A 21631-nucleotide genomic window follows, 5' to 3' on the forward strand; every position below is an offset into this window, starting at 1 on the left:
GTTTTATTCACAAAATAAAACAAAAATACAGCTTAGGTTAGCTCGCTCTTCTGTCTGAGTGACGTAGCATAACACACATAAAGACACACACTATTTTACATACATTACCACACTGCATATTTAAAAAATAACTTAAGGAACCATCATGATCCATTATACATGCTTGTTTTCAAACAACTAGTACCAGCTCTGTTTACAGTTGTCCTATTTTAAGGAACATAATATATGTATTTTTCCTGTTGGAAAGAAAAAGAAGCATTACTTTAAATTCCCTCAATTCTCTAAGCATTTCAGTCTCAAAAAAGTTGGATTAGTTTTAAGGACAGTACTGACTTTTAATGTAAGGCAAAAGAAGATCAAGAATCTCCTCACAGTAACTTATCTAAAGGAATTTCTTTTTTGCAATAAGCCTCTCCCCCAATCTAATTTCTATTTTATAAATAGGATTTTAATACTGTAATTGCACTTTGCAATTTTAGTGCTTTTATTCTTAAATACAATATTTGAATATTGGTTTAATCTTTTTCTCTCCAAAATAACAAAACAGCAAAATAGCATTGAATTAGGAGCATTACTGTTAATCAAAGACGTGGTTACACAGAATACAATTTAATGAATATACAAGTTGCTAACTAATTATACATTATATTTATATAATTATACATTGCATATAATTTATAACTTACATATAACTCGTCAAATGTATACATTATATATAACAGCATAAACAAAAGTCCCTATCTGGAGAATAGCTAGTACTAAAACACACAATAATGAACTAAATCAATGAGATTATACACAGCAATAATATAATTTACCTCTCAGACTGGGCATACTATTATTTGGGCCAGTATCTTTTATCAGAAACTTGTTTCTGATGCAGAAGAAAGATCGTGTTTGAACTTCCAAATAAGGTTCTCTAATTTATTTTACAGAAAAGAAGTTGAAGGTTCTTAATATTTAAGTGTAGAGCTTGTTAAGTATTAGTGCATTTAAAAAACATAAGATGGTCATTTTTTAGGCTTGATTACTAATACATATCACAATATTGATAAATGGATTTCTAATTAAAAAATAAAGGTGAAAGGATACTTTAAAAACAGTATCATAGCAGGTGTTTTTTTCTTAAGCTATCATTTTTTTAAAAGTATGTGGAAGCAATTTCTGAAAGGACATTATAACTTTCAAATATTTGATGGTAGCATATACTGTGTTACCAATTTAAGAATACCCTCTTATACAGAAAATTTATTTAAACACAGAAGTACAAAATTAAGTATGTAGGAGGTCTTTGTTTCACTCCTTCTGTCTTGGCAGTGGTTAATATCTGCTGATGAGCAGCTACATTCATTTGTAGATCTCCAAGTGCTTTCCCAAGGTGAGTAAGCATCATTATCCTCATTTTTCAGATGGAAAACTAAAAGATTAAGTTACTCCCTCCAGATCACACAGCAAGTGGTAAGCCAAAAATAGAACTCATTTTCCATATGTAACACCCAGTTCTGTATCCACTGGACCACACTACCTTCCCACAAGCATCAGTCACACCTAATCAGCTGCATAGCTGAATTTTGGGCTGCAGAGCTAAAGTTGCTTTTTAACTCTTAAATTTAAGACTATGCCTTTTCACTTGCTTCATAGGTACAAACTTTCCCAGGCACCCTACTAACATAAAATATTTGTAAAAAGTGGTTTCAATTAAGCCTTATTCTAGTTACAAATCTTACAGAGTACACAGCAGGGGAAAATTGAGACAACACAGATACTTTGAACTGCTCCACATGGAGAAAGCACCATCTAAAGAAATGAAGCTGGAGAGAAAACCATGCAGAACTACAAAACCATCTCTGCTCAGCATGCAAGTGTGGTCAACAATGCAAACGAGTTATATACATGCACATGGACAGGATACATGTAAACTATCTTGTGGCACACTTCAGCTCCTCCCAACAAACCTTCCTAATTTCAATCTTATTTTAAAAAAGTGGGCTTCAGAAGTACATTGAAAACATTTAATGCATAGGAAAAAGCTCTCCTGTCATGAGACACCAAAAAGATAAGACATTTTTGGGAAGCTGAAAAACAAAGGGGAAAATACTAAACTATAAAACTCAATAAAATGGTATCAAGGATACCGTAAGCCTGTGTTATCCTAACACAAAACCACAAAAACTTCTGACAAAAGAAAAGATGTGGCTAGCATTGAAAATTTATTTAAAAGAAACACCTTTCATCTGACTAAAAAAATTTTAGAAGTATCATAAGAATGATGGGGTATATTTACAGAAACATAAAACTAGTTACTTAAAACCCGACGTTTATTTATCAGAATCTCTCTGAGAACACAGGGCAGAAGGGTACCACGAATCTGGTTGAACCATCACACATCACACACAGTCTGCTGCTATCAGAACTGATTGCACAACATTTTCATGACATTAACAAGTTAATGTTTCTTCTGATGCAACCATTCCTGGGATAAGAATTCAGACTACAGTTTATATGAATGATAAATGTATCTAGTTATGGAATAATTTCTGCCATCAAAGCTCTGAAAAAATAAAACTCACAAAGCTGAGTGCATGCCAATAATTATTTGGAAGAACTAATATTCATTCATCTACTGAAAGCTTTGGCAAATTCTTAAGCACCTCGTGCTAACTTTTCCTGCAAGCTCCATACCAGGCTAGAGCTATGATATAATCAGTTATTGCAATCCTTGTCTTCCCCGTACTTCTAAGCAAAGATCCTTCACACAAGGAAAAGAATATACTTCAGAGTCAGTCTTAACACTTCTATAGTGGAACTAGAAACAGCCTAAAAGGTCAAAGCAATCTAAATGATAAGAAGTTTTCTGCTGTAAAGACCATCTCCAACAACTTAGGAATTAAAGCACCATTAAAGGTATTCTGCTATTCTGAAAATATCTCTAGTTGAATATTGAGGGTGTTCGTGTTTACTGTTTCTCAAGGAATTCTGTAAGTGTGCCCAATTTGAAATTAAACATATTTATCACCTGGTTTGACAGGTCTGCAGCTCGACCTTGACTTTTGTCAAAAGCTATCATTTCTGCTCTATGCATCACCATTCTAAAGAAGTTCTCAAAGTGGATCTTAGTCAAAAGTTCTGTAGGACATATGAGATTGAAAACAAGATGATTTACTCCTCCCTTCCTAAACAGTTTCTGTGGAACTTCAAGTAGTAGGAAACAATAAAAGCGTTATCATTGGTAATAACTACTATCAAGCGAATACACTGACCATGCCAAATAAAACCTTAGTAAGTAAAAAAGTACCACTTCTACAATTATACCATAATTCCATATGCACAATAATTAATGGCAAGCCTAAATTGTTCCATCAAGTATTTTTTTAAGTACCTCCTCACTACAGCAAGAGTTTACCCCTGTTTTGCTACATGCTTTTATCATGAACTTCTTATTCATCCTTGAATTGTCCCCCAAATTATCCTCTTCTTGGGGCTGGGGAAACAATCTTCCCCCCTCAAATCCTACTCAACTCAGCTGATACTTCACACTTTTTGCTCCAACCAACCGCTCCTACTGTCAGAACTCATCCAGCTGTCAGTTTTCCCTTGCACTCGCACTATTCTGAATTGTGACAAATTTCTTGCTACCAAAGCAGTATTGCCGTCCCACTAATTTTATTTTTTTAATTATATGCCATTTTTACTGGCTAATTATCATATGCAGCATATTCAGGGTGTATACACGTTTAGTAGGGCAGTTGTGTGTACATTTTTACCATCTAAATTCCTAATGAGAAAAGAACAGGTGGTTTAGCTTTTTTCCTCATCAGCTGTGTGATGGGTAGGAACAGATGATTACTGCAGTCTTTGGTTTCTCTCTGATATCATAGTTCTCCGCTTCCTCCTCTCACCATTCCTGCTCAGAACATTATTTCCTGCAGCAGGTTATAACCCTCCCTGTCCTTATGTCACTCATGAGTTTTGCTTTCTATTCCCTCTCCTTTCACTTTATAACCTCCCATCTGGGGACAACACCCATTTCCAGTGTTCTCCAACACCACCTTTACACTGACAGCTGGCAGATTTCTGTCACCTCCTATTTTTCATTGGCACCATATCTTCAGGTACGGTTCAAGCCTACAAATGTATCCATCTAAAACTTGACCAACTCCAAGTGCAGCACTTTCCCAAGCACTTAGGTCTGACTTCTCTTGTGTGCGCACCCCAAAAAGCCCCATAGTAGCCCTCTGGCTGCCTCAACTACCTGGTTCAGTTGAGCCACCTGAATACAGACTACATGTACCAGGCCAGAAGCGTGCACAAGGATCTACTATGTTTTGCATCAATTGGAAGAACGTTATCCATAAATTACCAGAGAATTTTGTTTTTCCTAGAACAAACTATAACATGCATGTGTGCATTTATACGAGGGGGAAATGTGCTATATGTAAACATGAATCATAAAAACAAATGAGCCACGGGACGAAGCATCAGGTTGTGCACTGCAGTTTCTATTCAAGGATATTTTGGTTTTGTAGGTTTAAAGGGACCCATACGATTACTGTAAAACCATTCTTGTATTTATACTTTCTATAATGTTCAGCAGCTATGAATTTGGAGTTAGAAGTTTTCTAAAAGCTGTATGCAATTACAGCACTGAATGATTTGAATAATAGACTGCCTGACATATTCCAAGATAAGTGGCTGCTACATTTCTTTGATATTAGGGTCATATACTGTACTTATCTATTTTTACTCCATGCTCTTCATTGGCTAGTAATAAATTAATTTCTCACTGTTAGTTTGGCATGTGCCCTACAGTTAAATTCATTTTCTCTCCCATTGAAGGAAGAAAAAGTTTTCTGAAGTATGACAACTATCCTCCTTATTTTTAGAATTAGTCATCACAGATTAAATTCACAATACTATTTTAAGAGGGACATTCCCACATAAAATCTTATAAGCTGTTTTTATGTTTTCATTTTTAGCAAGTTACCTTATGGTGCTGAACCACACGTGACAGTAGTTATTTAACTACTTGCATGCAAGACTTTTTTACAATATAAGGATATCAATTGAAAGAAGAATTTTTAACCTTAGCATTTAATTTTTGTTGCTTTCTGGTTCACAACACTCAGCAAAAGACTTCATGCACATCTGCAATTATCAAGAGCAATGAGAGCTGAGCTTAGATCTGGAAATAGAATACAACCCAAAACACATAATCACTATCCAGACAGCAACAATCAGTTCTTACGTGATTTGAGTGTTTTCCAGAGCGAGGACTGTGAGGAAATGCTCCAGCTTCTTTGCTGGTTACATGTTTTACCAGGAACTCAGCAGCACAAAGAAAAAGGCTTTCTGCAGAATCAACCCCTTCATGCAGAACTTCTTCCACTATTTAGCCCTGTCTACGCCTTCTAGCTCTTTCTCTCTAACGCCTCCATTTCATTGCATCTACCTTCTGAGGAACACGGAGAAGCAATTTAGCACAGGAACAGCAGCAATCATGAGGAAAGCAAGCATGAATGGAACATGTATTCATCTACTGTAGATGACGAAAGGACTAAAGACACTGTCAAACAAGGGGTGTTCTCAAGCATCCGACATTACTGATTGCTACCTTTAACCTGCACTCAAAGATGGTAACTCTGAAGCAAAGCAAAGAAACCTAAGTCTTTCTCAAGCTAACCCAGAGCCAGGAAAACAGATGATTGCCTATTTTTTGAGCTGTCAAATCCATAAAGGATGTCAAAGCAGCAATTGTGGGATTGCAATCACAGGAATAATAACACAGTTGTAGTTAAACTCAGGCTCGCACTTAACACTGCATAGTGCGCTGCAAAACAACGTGGAAGAGCATTTCTGGCATTTTCAGACTGTGCGACAGGGGAACAACTATGGATCAAGTAAGGCAACTGCACGTCCACAGATTGTTACTGCTCCACTTTAAATTTAAAGTGCATTGCAATTTTCTTAGGTAAGGCAAGTATCCAAAAAATTATCTAAAAGTCTACCTTTTCAACACCAAATTTTAAAGCCTGTAAACATGAAACTGAACCATCAGCTGAGACTTTTTATTTCTTGAGTTAAATCTTTGATGCACCTTCCTTACGCAAGGAGAATGATTTTCCAAAAGTACTGCTCGCAAAGTCAGCACAAAGTACTTTACCAGCAATTATTAAAGTTGCAGTGTAGGTTCTATATACCAGCCTCATTAGAAACAGGGCTAGGCTAAAAAATGCCTGAGCTTCTGGTATTTTTTCTGCTCACCCCATCCACTTTCATAAGGCTAAGTATCCTATGTTGCAGTGCTGCAATTCCTTATTAAACTGCAAATTTAAATAGGACACACAAAATTACTTAAAATAATTAAACCAACCAAAAAAGAAGAACACAAACAACCATCCTGGCCCCCTACAAAGGAATGCCCTCTACCTCCATGACTTTGCTAACCTTAATTACACCTACAGTTTTGAGATTCCCTAATGGAAAGTGCTACAAAGCAGAAAGCACTAACAGAATGAATCATGACACATACTGATATACCACTGATTGTAAATCTATACCCTTTTTATTTGCACCCAGGGGCTATGCCTTGTATACTCATGAAAAATTACTTCCGAGTAGCAAAATGTCATAATTGGAGGCATGTATGGTAAACAAACAGGCTGAGTACTTACAGGTACGTGATTTTCTTGTAGTGTATGTTTGATAGTGTAGCAACTAGAGATTTTAAAGATTTGTATAGTTTGGATACTTAATTTGTAAATTAAAGTTTCCCTTAGGCAGCAAAAAAACCTGATTGAAAGGGAAGGTTAAAAAGCCTTGAAGGCATCCTTCTCAGACATGCAACATCCCTACTTTTCTCTACATTTCAGAATATAATTATTACAGATCAAAAAAGCTGCCAGACTTGCATGTAAAACAGAAGGTCATATAAGACATTTATATGTGAAAGCACTTTAAAAAAATCACTTTAATGACTGCCTCAAAAACACGTGAAATGCTTAAATTAAGACACCCACACACCCCGCCCCACTTTTTAAAGTCTACTTACATCAATGACTGATGAACTTGACAGACTTAATCCCTCTAGGTCTGCTGCTAAACTTGGGGACAAAACAGCTGCTGTAGGAACTGCCACAGGAGTTGCCACAGGACAGACTAGAAGTAAAAAGGCAATTGATACTTACTTTAAAAAATTTAAAAATACTGGGAAAGACAATGAGTCATTTTCATCAAGTGTAGAAATGTTTTATGTCTTGATCTAGTTATTTAATTCTTGTATATATGTTTCTTAATAGCAGAAGATTATTTTTTCAGACATGTAGTCCCAATACTCAAAATGAGGAATGAAAATATAAATCTGATATATATGTATAGACTATGTTACTTACATTAAAATATTTTGTCCTCCTTTCCCATTTTTTCCTCTGTTTTATCCTTCAGTCTGATCCATACTGTGCAACACATTTTCATTTACAAGTTATGTGCAAAGTACATATTAATGCAATTACAACTTGTGTTGCATCTATAGAAGCAAACTTGAAGAATGGAACTACAAAGCATAGCCAAAAGCCACTGCCAGCTCTATCCCACCCTTTCAATATTACATTTTACCCTGTTCTCCAAAACCGGTGATTTTTAGTATCTTATTATAGTACCACAATTGGTTCACAGCTTGCACAGATGTTGTAGAAGTAACACCCATTGGCATCTGAGAAAGTAAGCCCACTTAAACAGAAAACACGTCCAGACATACAAAAACTCTCAAAATAGATGTTTCACATACCAATATATTCTAAATTTTTAAACTTTCTCAGTTATAAAACAAAATCACTTATAATAATTATGCTTAAAAGTAAGTTGATAGTCAATATTTTTTGGGTTTTTTTTTGGGGGGGGGGTTAGAAAGCTGGTATAATAAATGAACTGAATCAATGTTTCAGGCATTTAAAATTCATTGAGTTAACTGAATTGAATTAATGCTGTGGGAAAAATGAAGCTTTGATCAAGATACTTACAATCATCTAAATCTAAGAGAAACACGTCTTGTTTACTTGGAGCTTTTCTATCTTGCGCTGGTTTTTCTTCTTTCTGTCAAAACACATGAATATTTCATATTTTAACATATCAGCAAAAGAAAAGCCTTTAATATTTTTTTATAAAGCAAAGTGTATTTTCTCTGTTGTAAAAGAAAAATGAGAAAAATGTGTCCTTTTTCAGGCCTTGGCATTCAGAAGATTCACCTAGTGAGAAAGATTTGTTTATGCAGGTACGCCGAACCTGAACTCCACATTTGAAGTTACATTTACCATTTACTCCTCTGAAGCCCATGCTTCTGTTTAATACTAAAAGTAGTTGCTACTCATAGACAACTTTTGGTGACATGCAGACGCTTCTGTTGAGATCATTAAAATAGAGATAGAAGCTTTTTTTTTTTTTTTTTTTTTTAAGAAAAAAGACTTGGCTACTAACATTTCTGTTTCCATATGAAAAACATGACAAAATTAATTCAATCAGAAAGCAGTGTTATTTGCACTTATCAATGAGTATGGAATCCTGTCCTCGGACTTTACTTAGTTGCTGGACAAATAATAAAAAGTTGATTTTTGTCACAAAATTGTTCTAATTTTAAGCCTTAAGATGAGTTCTAATAATAAGGCCTGGCATTACTTTAAGTGATGCATAGACAGTAATAATCTCACTGACTTGGCAAACCCAGTATTTCAATAGAATTTGTTTCCATACAGCTAAACAAAGTTCTAAACAAATCTACTAAGAGTGAGTGTTGATCCTACCTATAGAACATCACAAGCGATGATTCAGGACAGAATTTAGTGCGTCCCAGTTCAATACGGACTCCCACTAGGGGGGTTTAGTAAAAACGATCAGTCTTTGGATGTATCTAGAACCCGGACACATTATCCCCTGGATGCTTATCAGACATTTTGTCACCATGCTGTTCCTACCCACACTTAAGCATCCTTCATCTGGATCAGCTGAAGAATCCTTTTTTTTGCTCTCTCTGGCTCACTCGCTGGGCATAAGGCTTTGTCATTCCTTCAGAGAACCTGTCAACTGCCTTTAGCCCTTAGGACATTGCTGCTACCCAAGGTACTGCAAGGAATTTAAATACAGTCTTTCTAGGAGTCATGCTTCTGTGAAAGTTCTAGTTTACCAGTTTCCTTTTGAACAGCACGTGACAACCAAGTGCATATACATACGTTATTCTTTTACATTTTCTAATAAATGAACAGGTCTGAATGAATCAGTAAAACTCCGTGTGCCCATCTGCGCCTCCATTTCTTGGGCATTTCTTTCAAGTTGCAGTGTTCTCTTCAAGCACTCAGGATACAAATTCCTAGAGGAGCTTGGAGTCCTCTCAAACTCAGGAGCTAGAATCACTTTCTTTGACCACCACCATAGAATAAAATGACCCCTCTTTTCTGGAAGTGTATTCCCTTTCTTCTAGACTCTCAGCCTTACAGGCAGTTGCAAACTAACAATAATGCTGAGTCTTCTTTCTCCCATCTTGGGGAGAAATTCCACCCTTCCCTTCACAGAATAGGGAAGAACATAGCTGCTGTTCTCACTGTTTGAAGCCACTGATGTTAATGACTATCAGCCTTGACCTGAGCCAAAATAACATTGCTTATTGTTTTCTTCCAAAAAAACCTATGGCTCAAGTAGACTTATATGATCATTACAGATGTGCTTTAGATATTCTGGGAGGAGAATAATCTTGGAAACAAAGAAGAATGAAAGCCACTATTTTTAAAATTATTTTTAAATCAACATACTTCAACCGTCCTTATCACTGTGTCATAATTTCAGTTGGGATAGAGACAAATTTATTAGCGGCTGGTAAAAGTCTATGTTTTGGATTTGGGATGAGAAATACTTTTGGTAAAACACTGATGTTTTTAATTGTTGCTAAGTGATCAAGGCCTTTTCTGCTCCTCACACCCCACTGTGAGTGAGGGCTGGGGGTGAACAAGAAGTTGGGAGGAGATATAGCTGGGTTCCATACCATATGATGTCATGCACAGTATATAAAGCTGGAGGAAGAAGGAGGAAGGGGTAATCACGTTTGGAGTGATGGTGTTTGCCTTCCCAAGTAACCCTTACACGTGACGGAGCTCTGCCTTCCTGGGGATGGCTGAACCCCTCCCTGTCCATGGAAGGCAGTGAATGAATTCCCCATTTTCCTTTGCTTGAATGCGTGGCTTTTGCTTTACCCATTAAACTGTCTCTATCTCAACCCACGAGTTTTTTCTCACTTTGGCTGTTCTGATTGTCTCCCCCATCACAACAGGGGGGCAGTGAGCAAGCAGCGGTGTGGTCCTATCTGCCGGCTGGGATTATATCACAAGACTATGGTATTTGTGTGTTTTATTATTGCTGATTTATCTGAAACACAAAACTCCTCCAGACAAAGGAAAAAATACAAAATGTCTTGAAAATGGTGCTAATGTTACTCCATTCCTTATACGCCTTGCCCAGGCATACAGTGAGGGGCTCTGCTGCAGAACCAGCTCTCTTGAGTTCCATTCTGGCCACATCTGCCAGACTTCATTTTTCTCCTCCAGTGTGATTACTAGCAAGCCACTAAGCTTCTTTTGGCTATTTTTTTTTTTTTTTTTAAATCTGTGAAATAAGGATAAATAGTATACTGCATAAGCTACAGGTTCTACTTGAATTACTCATGTCTATGAAGTGTCAGAGAAAAAAATTCATGATAATTCATTTAATAAATTCCAAGTCTCTTTATAGCACGATCTGGTGAATATTTAGCCTTGAATCAGGGGTTTAGCTTTTATCTGCAGCACAACGTTTTTGCTAAACCATAAAGTCTTCAGACACCAGAACAAACTAAAAGAGAACATGGTTAAAAAAAAGCAATTTTTTTTTTTAAAAACCCTCAGTTTCTGAACTCTTTCACTCCCTGCCCCCACTTAACCATAAGATAAGTTCTATCTTCAACTATGATTAAGGTTCAAAGCCTATTTTTAGCTAGAGTTCTGTATTTGCTAATTATTCCAGTAAAGATGGAACTTCTCCATTCTCTTTTATTATGCAGCAAAGTAAAATCTATAAAAATTGGCTAACCCACATGAGAGGGTATAGCACAAGGATAAGAATTTTCAATCTGCTTCAGATCTTCCAATGGCAGCACTGCTAAATCAAGAAGTTTAAAAAAAATCAGGAGTCAGAGCCAAGAAATCCACTTACTGTTAATCTGTTTACTGAAGACTATTAAGGTAGGACATTCTATGTCACAAATAACACCAATAACAACAGATTGTTTTTTTCTGTTACTTATTTTGCCATTCTAAACTAGTTACTAAGTGCATATCGCAAAGCTTGATATGTAATTTTATAAGATAAAATGCACTTCTGCACTGATATTATTTTGAATCTACGACATAATTCTTCTTTAAAAATGGGGGGGAAATCCTTCCAGAGAATTTATTTCTTATACTCCAAAATAAAATAGAATGGTCCTAAGATAAGGCACAAGTACAGAATTATTTCATCAAGGTAATGCATCGTAAGAAAAACTCCTGCTTTATCAGAATACTGTATTTCAGCACATCAGTTTACTTTAGGAACAAACAATTAAAAAAAAGCCTTCAAACACAAAAACCCCAAACCCAACCCTACCATGTGGGAAATGTAAAATCAGAAGCTAACTAAACCAAGATAAAGCTAATGTTGAAGTATGATCACATCTTATTTTCTACTTCAGTCAAGTGTGTTAACCCTAAGTAAATATTCAGCTACTTATATGCATGTGTATGGACGCTATATATACATATAAATATGAAAATATTTGTGTTTATGTGCATATTTTTATGTATGGTACATTTATTAATTGTGTGCAATTCTGTGCAAAACACCAAAGAAACCTATTTACATGGGTCTTGCCTATTACAAACATGATTATTTTTTAATTTGGTTTTTCCAAGAAAAGAAAATTGATTGGCTTTCCAGGAATAATAAACAGCCAATGACTGCAACACACAGTACCAACAGATATTTCTATTGAATGAAAAAAGCCTTGCATTCCAAATCAAGACAATAAAAAGGCTCTGACATATCTGGCATTTCTCTGTAACATAATTTTTCAGCTTTTTTCTTAAAACTAAGTCTTCAATATAACCCAACCAGTTTCCTACCAAGAGAGCCTGCTATGGGAAAAGCAGAATACTAAACAAAGAAGTTAAGCTATATTCCATCAAACATTTCTCCATTTGCAATTCATCTTGGTAATAGAGATAGAACCTGGTAAATGCATATAGGACTTGAAGCAGGAGATTTCTCTTGCTCAATGCATAATTCATGTGCTCCGCCTGCAAAGTGTGTAAAATGAGAATTTCACACCGCAGCATGAGCCATGGAGCTGCAGAGAAAAGGCAGATGAAATCATATTTTGCTGTGCGAATTTTATTTCTTATCCTCCCAATATTTATACAAAACCATCATTGACAATCCAAATGCATTGACAGATCACCCACTGTTTCCATTGTGTTAGCACTTGAAAAAGAGATCAGGCAGAAAGATAGACAATTTGTTTTTGTATATTTTTTAAATAGTGGATCAGGCTTTTAACAGCTGAGTGACTGTATTATACTTGTATAAGGAGGTCAACAGTAGCTGATTTTAAAATCCCACTGTAGAGACACCTACTTATACATGCATCATCCTCAAATCTGCATTTTAGCTCTACATATTATACTGTAAGCATAAATACTGTATCTGAACACCTCAAACTATCCATATTTCAAAATGATATAAAACACTGCAGTACAAGAGAGTGACTTTTCTGTTCACTGCAGCTCAATTACAGTGAATACAACAGCTTTTTCAAAATGATTCTTCAAGAGAAGAAACATGAAAGCATTAATTATATGTTCAGGGAAATTAACCTGAAGATTTTGTAACCTATTTTAATTCTAGTAAATGCATGGATATATGCACAAATTAAGCTCCAATGTGGGGTAATCAAACCTTTTTTATTATGAAAATTCTGCTGAACATGGCAATGGTACCCAACAAAAGATACAGACTAGTAAACATCACCCAAAACATCAGCCATGTAACACAATTCATAATGTGTGGCAAATTCAGAAACTATAAAAAAAAATAGAGCTTACTAACTACTACTCTTATCAATATGAATTTCAGAACACCTTTTCAGTCTTATTTAAAAGGAAAGGAAATCCCAGTGAACCATCTCCCCATATACACCGACCAAATTAAGAATACCCCGTAGCAGAAAAATACAAGCAATGGCTTTTCCAATAAAAATCTATCAGAACAAAAACATGCATTTCTGAGAGCCTGGCTGAAACAGTCTGCTTCCTGGTTGGCCTTAAAAGTAGTCAGATAGCAGAAAAATTCCAGGATTTTCCTGGAAATACAATAAACACGGGTGGCTCTTGTAAAATGTACCTTAACACAATGGCTCTATACAAGACTTTCTCTATAACGTTCTTTAGTTCTTTAAAGTTTGTTATCAATTGCTTTTCTTTCCAGCTTGGAAGGGCTTATCTAGATTATCATCAGTTAGCTCCATCTGTCATCAATGGACTCAAAACAGGTCTCTCTCTCAAAAAAAAATAAAATCTATTAAGCTAGTTAGCATAACAATCACCTTTCACAAAAACTACCTGTGATTCTTCTCCCCTCCCCCTCGTCCAATTACACTTCTGAATACAACCAAGTATCAGAAACAATTCAAGAATAAATGCAGGCATCCAACATGGCTTAGATGGAAACCAGCTTCATGGTCCTAGAGATTAATAAAGCACACTGAAGCAGTCCACTAAGCTCAAGAGCGTTAAATTAACTTCCTCCCTGTCCCCTTCATATTTGACCATTGCTGTTTACAGTCCACCAGCCATAGCTGTTGCCCTTACATTAACTGTGCTAACTTCTTCGTGAAAAAGAATTTAAAGAACATGAACATTTAGCTTTTGCATAGTAAGCTCTATGCTATCTTTTCTTTTCAATAACCTCCTTGTTTCTTTTCTTGCTGCCACGCGTATAAGCCTGTTCCTATTTGTTTTATTATTTTTTGCAATTTTTCAGTTCTGCCCTTTGTCTCTGATCAAGTCTTCTGCCAATTGCTTATAAACACTTTTTGTTCCTAACACATTTCATTTTAGGTGCTTCTTAATCAAGTAAGACTTAAGGACCATTGCAATGTTCTTTATCCATGGGCTTGACAATTTTCCATTGACTTCAACAAAACAATCCCAAGCTTCTTTGACATTCCAGTTCTTGTATTATTCAGTATACTTGACTTCACACATTCTCGACTGCTGTTTTACAAAGCAAAAAGCTTCTTTATGCTAGTAGTCCTCACATATCCTGTGAAAGAACCAGACAGTTTAGGTAACTGTAGTGAAAGAAACCATGAAAAATGGTGCTGATATCCTGAGAAAAATGGACAAATGCAGCAGTGAGAAGACACAATTGTTTGAATATGTTTTTGCAGTGGCTGCTCAGAACTATGCAGGACAGAGTACCTATTACTTTCTGGTGAAAAAACACTGTACTAATATGAGAAGCTGCAACCTGTTAGAATTAATTCAGGCCCCATTTAGCATCAAAGGAGTTTATTCTGAGAAGACCAAGGTTACATTTGTTGTGCTACCATTTTTTGGCAAGATCCAGTTTGGCTTCCCTAATAGAAAAAACTTTGACATAGGTGCATGACCCAGTGTGGCACTTGGACAGGAAACAATGATCAAACCATGGAAACACATCTCCATTTCTAAATACTACAGTCCCACCTAATCTCTTGTACTACTTGGTATAACAAGGGAATAGATTGAGAGTTAAGGTTACAACTCAGAGTTCCCAGGTGGACCTATAAAGTTAAGAAACAAAAACCACGTACAACATACATTCCAGATTTAGAGCCTCACCTTCCCAATTAAAGGAAACGCACACCAAAGTAGCTTAATGAAGTTTCAGCCTTCCCTCTTAACTGTTCAAAATAACACCTGTTCACCAGCTTCTACAATTCCACTAAATGCAATAAAACAGTGTTTGTTTTAACTATTCAGCAATCTACACAGGAGTCCAGACTGAAATGTCTTGGCTTAATTTAAAATGCATCAGAGCATCATTTAATTTTCAAACCCACATATCAGTACTAAAATGGAAACTTCAAATTTTTAATAAATATATAGAAAGAAATGCACAGGAAATACTTGGTAACAGAAAAAGAAGTTTCAGAAATCCTTTTACTTTTCTACCTTAACAGATTTAGCATAAAGTCCCTCCTTTTTCTTGTTTTTTAAATGAAATGTAGGTTGAGAAACTAACGAATTCACATTATTAGCTGTAGCTATATAATGTTAACTTGAGTATAATGAACTTTTAGCCTCTTTTTCTTTACTAAGGTAAGAAATTAAAACTTAGCTGACACATGAATGGCTCTGTTGAACACTTTTGCACATCTTCACACACTTCAGAATTCAATTTAAACAAGACGTATTTGAAAGTTTGCTACATCTTCAATGTTGTAAGATAGCTAATATAATTTGAGGTAACAGAACCCTTTATAACCTTTATTCCTTTGAAACGCAGAGAACAAAAAGTTGATTACTCATTAAGAATATTGATTTTTCTAATCTACGTATACACCTCAAGCATATACATAGGTGCATTAACTGAAATTTTAAAACAAAGCTGGTGGTTCTACTAGTATGTCTTCAAACGCTTAAGAAACAATTTACTAACATTTGTTTCTTGGTTTTGTTTCCTGTCAGACACAGACACAGGTCCTATAGTACTTATACTTCAAGATCCCATTTTAATATACCAATTCCAAATCAGGGTAATATTTTTGTGAACTATCCATGTACTATGCTTTCCCCAGTTCAACAGTAATCTAAAAAAATAGTTAGGTTCTATTATTCTTCATCTATCTGGAGTAAAAATATAAAACAATCAACAGTGAAATATTCTTACTTGCTTAAACTATCAAACTGCTTTGGGATTTGTCTTTTTATGAAAGGTCAAAAATTTTTTCCAGAAATTCTGGATTTTTAGGTAACCATAAAACCACTACCAATCTCCATTCCTGCAGGACAAACATGTATAGATGGTTAGATGCATCTTTTCATACTTTATAGGGTTTTTTAAAAAAATATAATATACCTTATTAGAGGTAGCAGTTCTAGATTTTCCAGGCTCAGAGTCACTTTTAGAGTCTGATTCTGACTTGGAGTCTGAGGAACTTTCTTCTGATGATGTAGACTCTGTATCAGAGGAACTGGTTGTGTTTCTCTTTTTGGAGATCTCCTTTGCTTTCTTTTTAATGTCCTCTGAATCACTACATATTGAAAATAAAATATTTAAGAAACATGTAAAACCACTAAAGGAATCTACTTAGGCAATATCCTATGTTAACATTTCAAAGTTTTATTAAATGGGTTTTAAGACAGTATATCTTCATTGTAAAAAACTCAGCTACGATGGCAGAAGTAGTAGCTTATGTAAGGCTACCCAAAATTGTTCTATCACATTACACAATAAATCATCACATATATTCTAAACCAGCAAAACAGCAAAACAAACGTGAACATATAAAATATTACAAATATTATTTGCATGCAGCAAGCTTATGATATTTCACAAAGAAGTGCAGACATCCTTTCATGGAAAGAAACTTTCAGACTATTCCATCTATGATTAACAGAATCTTGATGAGCTATTAAATGTTTTTGCAAAGTAATACTACCTTAAAAAAATATTTTTAAAATGAGTGCATAGAAGAATTAGCAAAGCAAAAAATTCAAAATCAAACCACCTAGAAATATGACCTATAATATCTACAAATATTTAAACTCGTTGAAGAGTTTCTAGAGAAAAGGTATTACATCTTGACACCTTTGGTCATAGTGATTATCTTACAGGTACTGGACTTCAGAGACACTATTCTTCACACAGTAAAGTTCTGTTCACCCCGGCAATGTTGGATTATGTTGCTCTGTGCTAACAGTTAGTGCATATTATTAAAATTATCATTTTTATTAACACTACAACTACTAATTAGTAGACTAGCCTTTTGTCTTGGGGGGAGTTACTACTTAGAAATATAGCAGGAAATGAAAATTGTTTTCTAATAATTATCATGGAGTTGATAAATTACTATTGCATATAAAAGAACACCCTTTGTTCTTGGATCTGAAGGCAACAGTTTTATACTTGCAAATCAGGTGTTTCATACACCACCCGATTCAGCTTCCTCCCCAAGACAATAAAGTGGTTACTAAAATGCTTGAAGGGTAACAAGGTCAACAATAATTAAACAAATCCAGACCATTCAACTATAGAGTCCCTCTAGCCTTAAATTGTTATACATTTTTGCTTAGCTTTAGAAACAGTACAAAAGAATGTGCTATGCTGCACTACTGTTTGAGATAGCAATGTTTTTAGAAGGGAAAAATACAGAGAAGGGGAATTGAAAAATCTAACATGACAGAAAGGAAAATAGTTAGGGCAACGCCTTCCTCCTCCCAACAACTGCCCAGGACTGAATTGCCCAAATAAAATTTTAAAAAAATGTATTAAAAAAAATTAATCTTAGCATTTAAGCCATGCTAATAATTCCTACCCACATAACTGAAATTGAAATCAACCCCACATATTTCAGTCAACAGCATTTTTTTCTAAAAGCAGCAAACTTGAAGCTTGTAAAGTTAAAAATGAAACAAGAGCACACTTCACAAAAACAGTCTAATGTAGCATATCTGATTGTTAAAATCATGGTAAAAAAATCGGTACTATCAAAATTACATTTAAATATGACAACATTTAAAAACTTGTTTGAGGTCAATGAGCTAAACATAAACATTCATAGCATATCCTGTTTAAAATTCTTCTTCATGATGTATAAAACAGGTACTGACAAAATTATCTACATTCCCTTCATTGCCATCGAACAGAAGCTGATGTTGCATCAACAAATAGTTGTGAACCCATTATATAAATGAAGTAAGTTGTTTTTCAACAACTTAGCTTATCTTTAAAAACTAGATTTGAAGACTAAAAATGTAACTTTATTGTACATCAGCCAGTTTTGATGGGTAATCATTGTTTACCTTAGTGCTTAAAATTTCAGATGTTATTCTAATGAAAAGAATTTACTGGTAACTAGCTTTTTAACTTTGCGATGATGAAAAGCCTGTATTAATTTAACCTACAGATTTCATTTGTTCTGAACAGGAAAAACAATATAAATCACTTTTAAAATCATTAAATCCTGACTTAAATTAATAAAGTCATAATTAGGGCATTATGCTGTGTTTGTTATGGAAGTGGCAAGGCGAGCTGCTTTAATTACTGTCTGTAATAAAAGGAGCAGAGTGCGTACTGCGCCCCAATCAGCGCTGTCAGCCACGACTGAGCTGAGCTGCAAACTCATCAAGTGAGCTGGCAGCAGACTACAGAGTAAAGGGCGATCATGTCTGCAGAGGCCACTTGCTGACAGCAGTGGAAGAAACAGATTCATACAATCCAAGGTATTAGCCCCAATTACTCAAAATTTTAATGATACTTTAATACATGATAATGCTGTTGATAATGGGCAATCTTAAAAAGCGCTAACACTTAAATATCTTATGACCGTTTCCCTTCACAGCCCTTGCCTCTAATATTTGGATCATAATCTTTTTAATATAACATTATTTAGAAAAATCAATTGTCTTAGTTACATAATGGCAAAGTGTTGAAGGACTTAATTTTAGCTCTCAGCAAAATTGCTGCAAAAGGTAATTAAGTGTTTCACACAACTGTTTGATCACTTATTCAGCCTCCCAAGGTTACATCAATTTTCAAAAAGCCACCCAAGATTTTACTGAAGTCAGAAATTAATTCTAAACATAAGAGTAGTCTTATTAATGAAAATATGAACCCAGTTCAAACACTGAATATTACTGGCACATATTGAAACAGGATACATCACTCCTTGACGAACCAAAAAAGCCTAATTAAAGGCTTATCAGACTGTTTACAGGAAGAGTGCTTTAAGAGCTAGTGTCACAAAAAATTAAAACCATACAAATATATACCTACCTTTCATCAGTAGCTCTAGATGTTTTCTTTGCAGTACTTTCTTCGCTGCCTGATTCACTATCACTTGATTGTCCACTGGAAGAGGAACTCCCACTACTCTCATCACTGCTGCTTTCCCCCTTATCTTCCTTCTCACTTTCACTGCCAGACTCGCTCTCTGAAATAAAAAAAACCTCTTATATTATTTTTTAAAATATTTTACATAATTAATATTTTAGGAATCCAAATTTATTTTAAATAACACAATGTTTTAGTATTGTAAGATCCAAATGCAAGCTTCAGCATTATTTAACCAGTGTCAAAAGCAGGCAATAAAATCACCTTCTAACTTTTACAAAATTTATCGGTTAAAGACCTGTCCTCTTCAGCCTACAGTAATATACTTTATCAAATTAGAAAGCCCAATAATAAATGAATTGCATGTGGATTCTTCAAAATTACGTAACCCTATCAGGAGTTGGAGACCTCAAATTCTTTAATCTATACATTCACTTAGCTGCAAGATTATCTTTTCAACCAATTGTTTAATTAGATAATCTGTTCTTGAATACTGATAGTGATGATGATTGAATCACTGACTTAAACAAATTATTCATTCTCTAATTAATCATATAGTTATCAAATATTCAAATATCTGAAGTGAATATATTCTTTTCTTGCTTCAGAGATCATTAATTTCAGTGATACAATTCTTAGTGCCCATCTTCCATTCCACTACATGCTGATAATTCTTTTAAGTCTCTAATGCTGAACATTTTCTATGACTAAATTCTGGATCTGGGAGAACAATGTTCTTCACTACATCTGATCTACTGATGTCTTGGGGAACTGCCCGTCCAGCATTAAGTGGGAGACCAGTCAAAAGAAACTTTGAACACTGAACTTGACAGGCAGCTGTCAGTTATCTTCTCCATCTTCACTATCATTACAATAAATAGAAAACATCATGTAGAACTTGAAAGTAATACTATAACACAATTTACTGAATAAAGCCCATGAAAGACTACACAGTTAAGTAAGTCTGGCCATTTATCAATGCATCTGCAATTACTATCAAAAGAGTAATTCATCAACAGCCAATTCCAAGAAACATTCAAGACTTGGTTCCCAACAACAAAGCATATAGGCAGCTTTCCCACAAAAAGTCAGGTGCCTTTAGTTTTAATTGGAGTTACAAACTCTCGCTACTCTTACTGGACTCAAAGCAGGTTGCAATTGGCATGCCAGCTTTTTTAACTGGGAAACAAAGCAAAGGCTAACTCATTTAATAAACGCACAAGCCATATTGGTAAAATTGGCAGTTACTGCATGGCTAAAGTGAATGTAGTTTTCCATCTGATTTCCTGATTTTATACATAGCTCTGGCTTTTTTTTTACCCCCCCCAATTCTTTTCAAGTACTGGCCAGTTCTGAAGATAGAGTTCTCCAGGCAGTGGATATGCAAGTTGCTTTCCAAACACCCACCTGATGCACTTGTACTGGCAGACTCATCTCCCTCCTCTTCTGATTCAGAATAGAACTTCTCAGGTTTCTCTTTCCTTGTTTTACCTAGCATTCCAGTCCCTCTTTTTGCCTGTAAATAAATATCAACTTAAGTTTACTTTTACAGCAGGCAATACAAAAATATACACACAACACGGCAAAGAAAAACCACTCCAGTAGTTGTATTAAGCAGTTTCTAAATAAATCCTCTAAGCAAGTCAAGAGAAGCTATTAGACTTCTCTTACTTGACACAATTAGGAGAACTAAAAGTTTTGTACATACCTATAAAAGGTGAGATATGTCTATTAGAGAGTCTAGAAAAAGATTTACTAAGGCAGATTAAAAGCATCAGTAACCATAAATAAATTTCTATGCCAAAAGAACCTGAAGTCTGAGAGTTTTATCTTTAGATCTAGCTGAGTTTAGCCTATGACTAGAATGAAGGGTAAATATGGCTGGTTACCACTTTCATAATCACAAGTTTTAAGGGGAAAACAGATGAGGACCCAGTAGGCAGCAAAAACTCCAGCAGCCAAAGAGAAATTATATTTCACTTTCTTTGCAGTTCTCCAAATGTAAGTAATTCTTACCACAAAGAGAACACCAGAACATAGTAATACTTTGGCCAGACTTTTTTCTTTCCATATTCCCCTGTACTACTGAAGAAGCACAAGAAAACTCAGGCCAAGAAAGAAGCAAATAGGCAGACAACTGGAGTGAATGATACAGGTCTGTCTCAGTGACCTGTATCACTCAATATAGCTGGGTATACATACCGCTCTGACCTGGCATAAGACTAACTTTTGAAAAAGTTCTAACAGTGACCTGCAATGGAGTATGGCTATAGAGACACACGGGTTTCCTCTTAACACCAAAAGCTGCTAAAGGTTTGCAATGCTCCAAGCAGAAACTGGCATTTTAAAAAATCTAGTATTCTTTTGGATATAAATGACAATTTAATTGTGAACTTGAGCATTGGAGGAAATTTATGACACTGAGACACTCTACAAAGAAAATAATTGCAAAAAAACACAGGGAAAGGATTTTCTTTTTTGCCGG

General features: G+C 35.2%; 1 protein-coding gene across 2 annotated transcripts in view; it reads right to left on the bottom strand.

Moving 5' to 3' along the window:
• AP3B1 (adaptor-related protein complex 3, beta 1 subunit) overlaps positions 1-21631 on the bottom strand; it is a 157618-nt gene that overhangs the window by 46642 nt on the left and 89345 nt on the right. For both annotated transcript variants that reach the window (XM_014965043.1, XM_014965044.1), the window contains 5 exons: positions 20554-20662; positions 19090-19246; positions 16171-16345; positions 8016-8088; positions 7049-7155 (listed from right to left, as the gene is read on the bottom strand). In XM_014965043.1, the coding sequence (XP_014820529.1) occupies positions 7049-7155; positions 8016-8088; positions 16171-16345; positions 19090-19246; positions 20554-20662 (621 nt within the window). The remainder of the gene's footprint in view (positions 1-7048; positions 7156-8015; positions 8089-16170; positions 16346-19089; positions 19247-20553; positions 20663-21631) is intronic.

Source organism: Calidris pugnax, unplaced genomic scaffold, assembly GCF_001431845.1.
Source record: "Calidris pugnax isolate Ruff unplaced genomic scaffold, ASM143184v1 scaffold273, whole genome shotgun sequence".
Taxonomy (NCBI): Eukaryota; Metazoa; Chordata; class Aves; order Charadriiformes; family Scolopacidae; genus Calidris; species Calidris pugnax.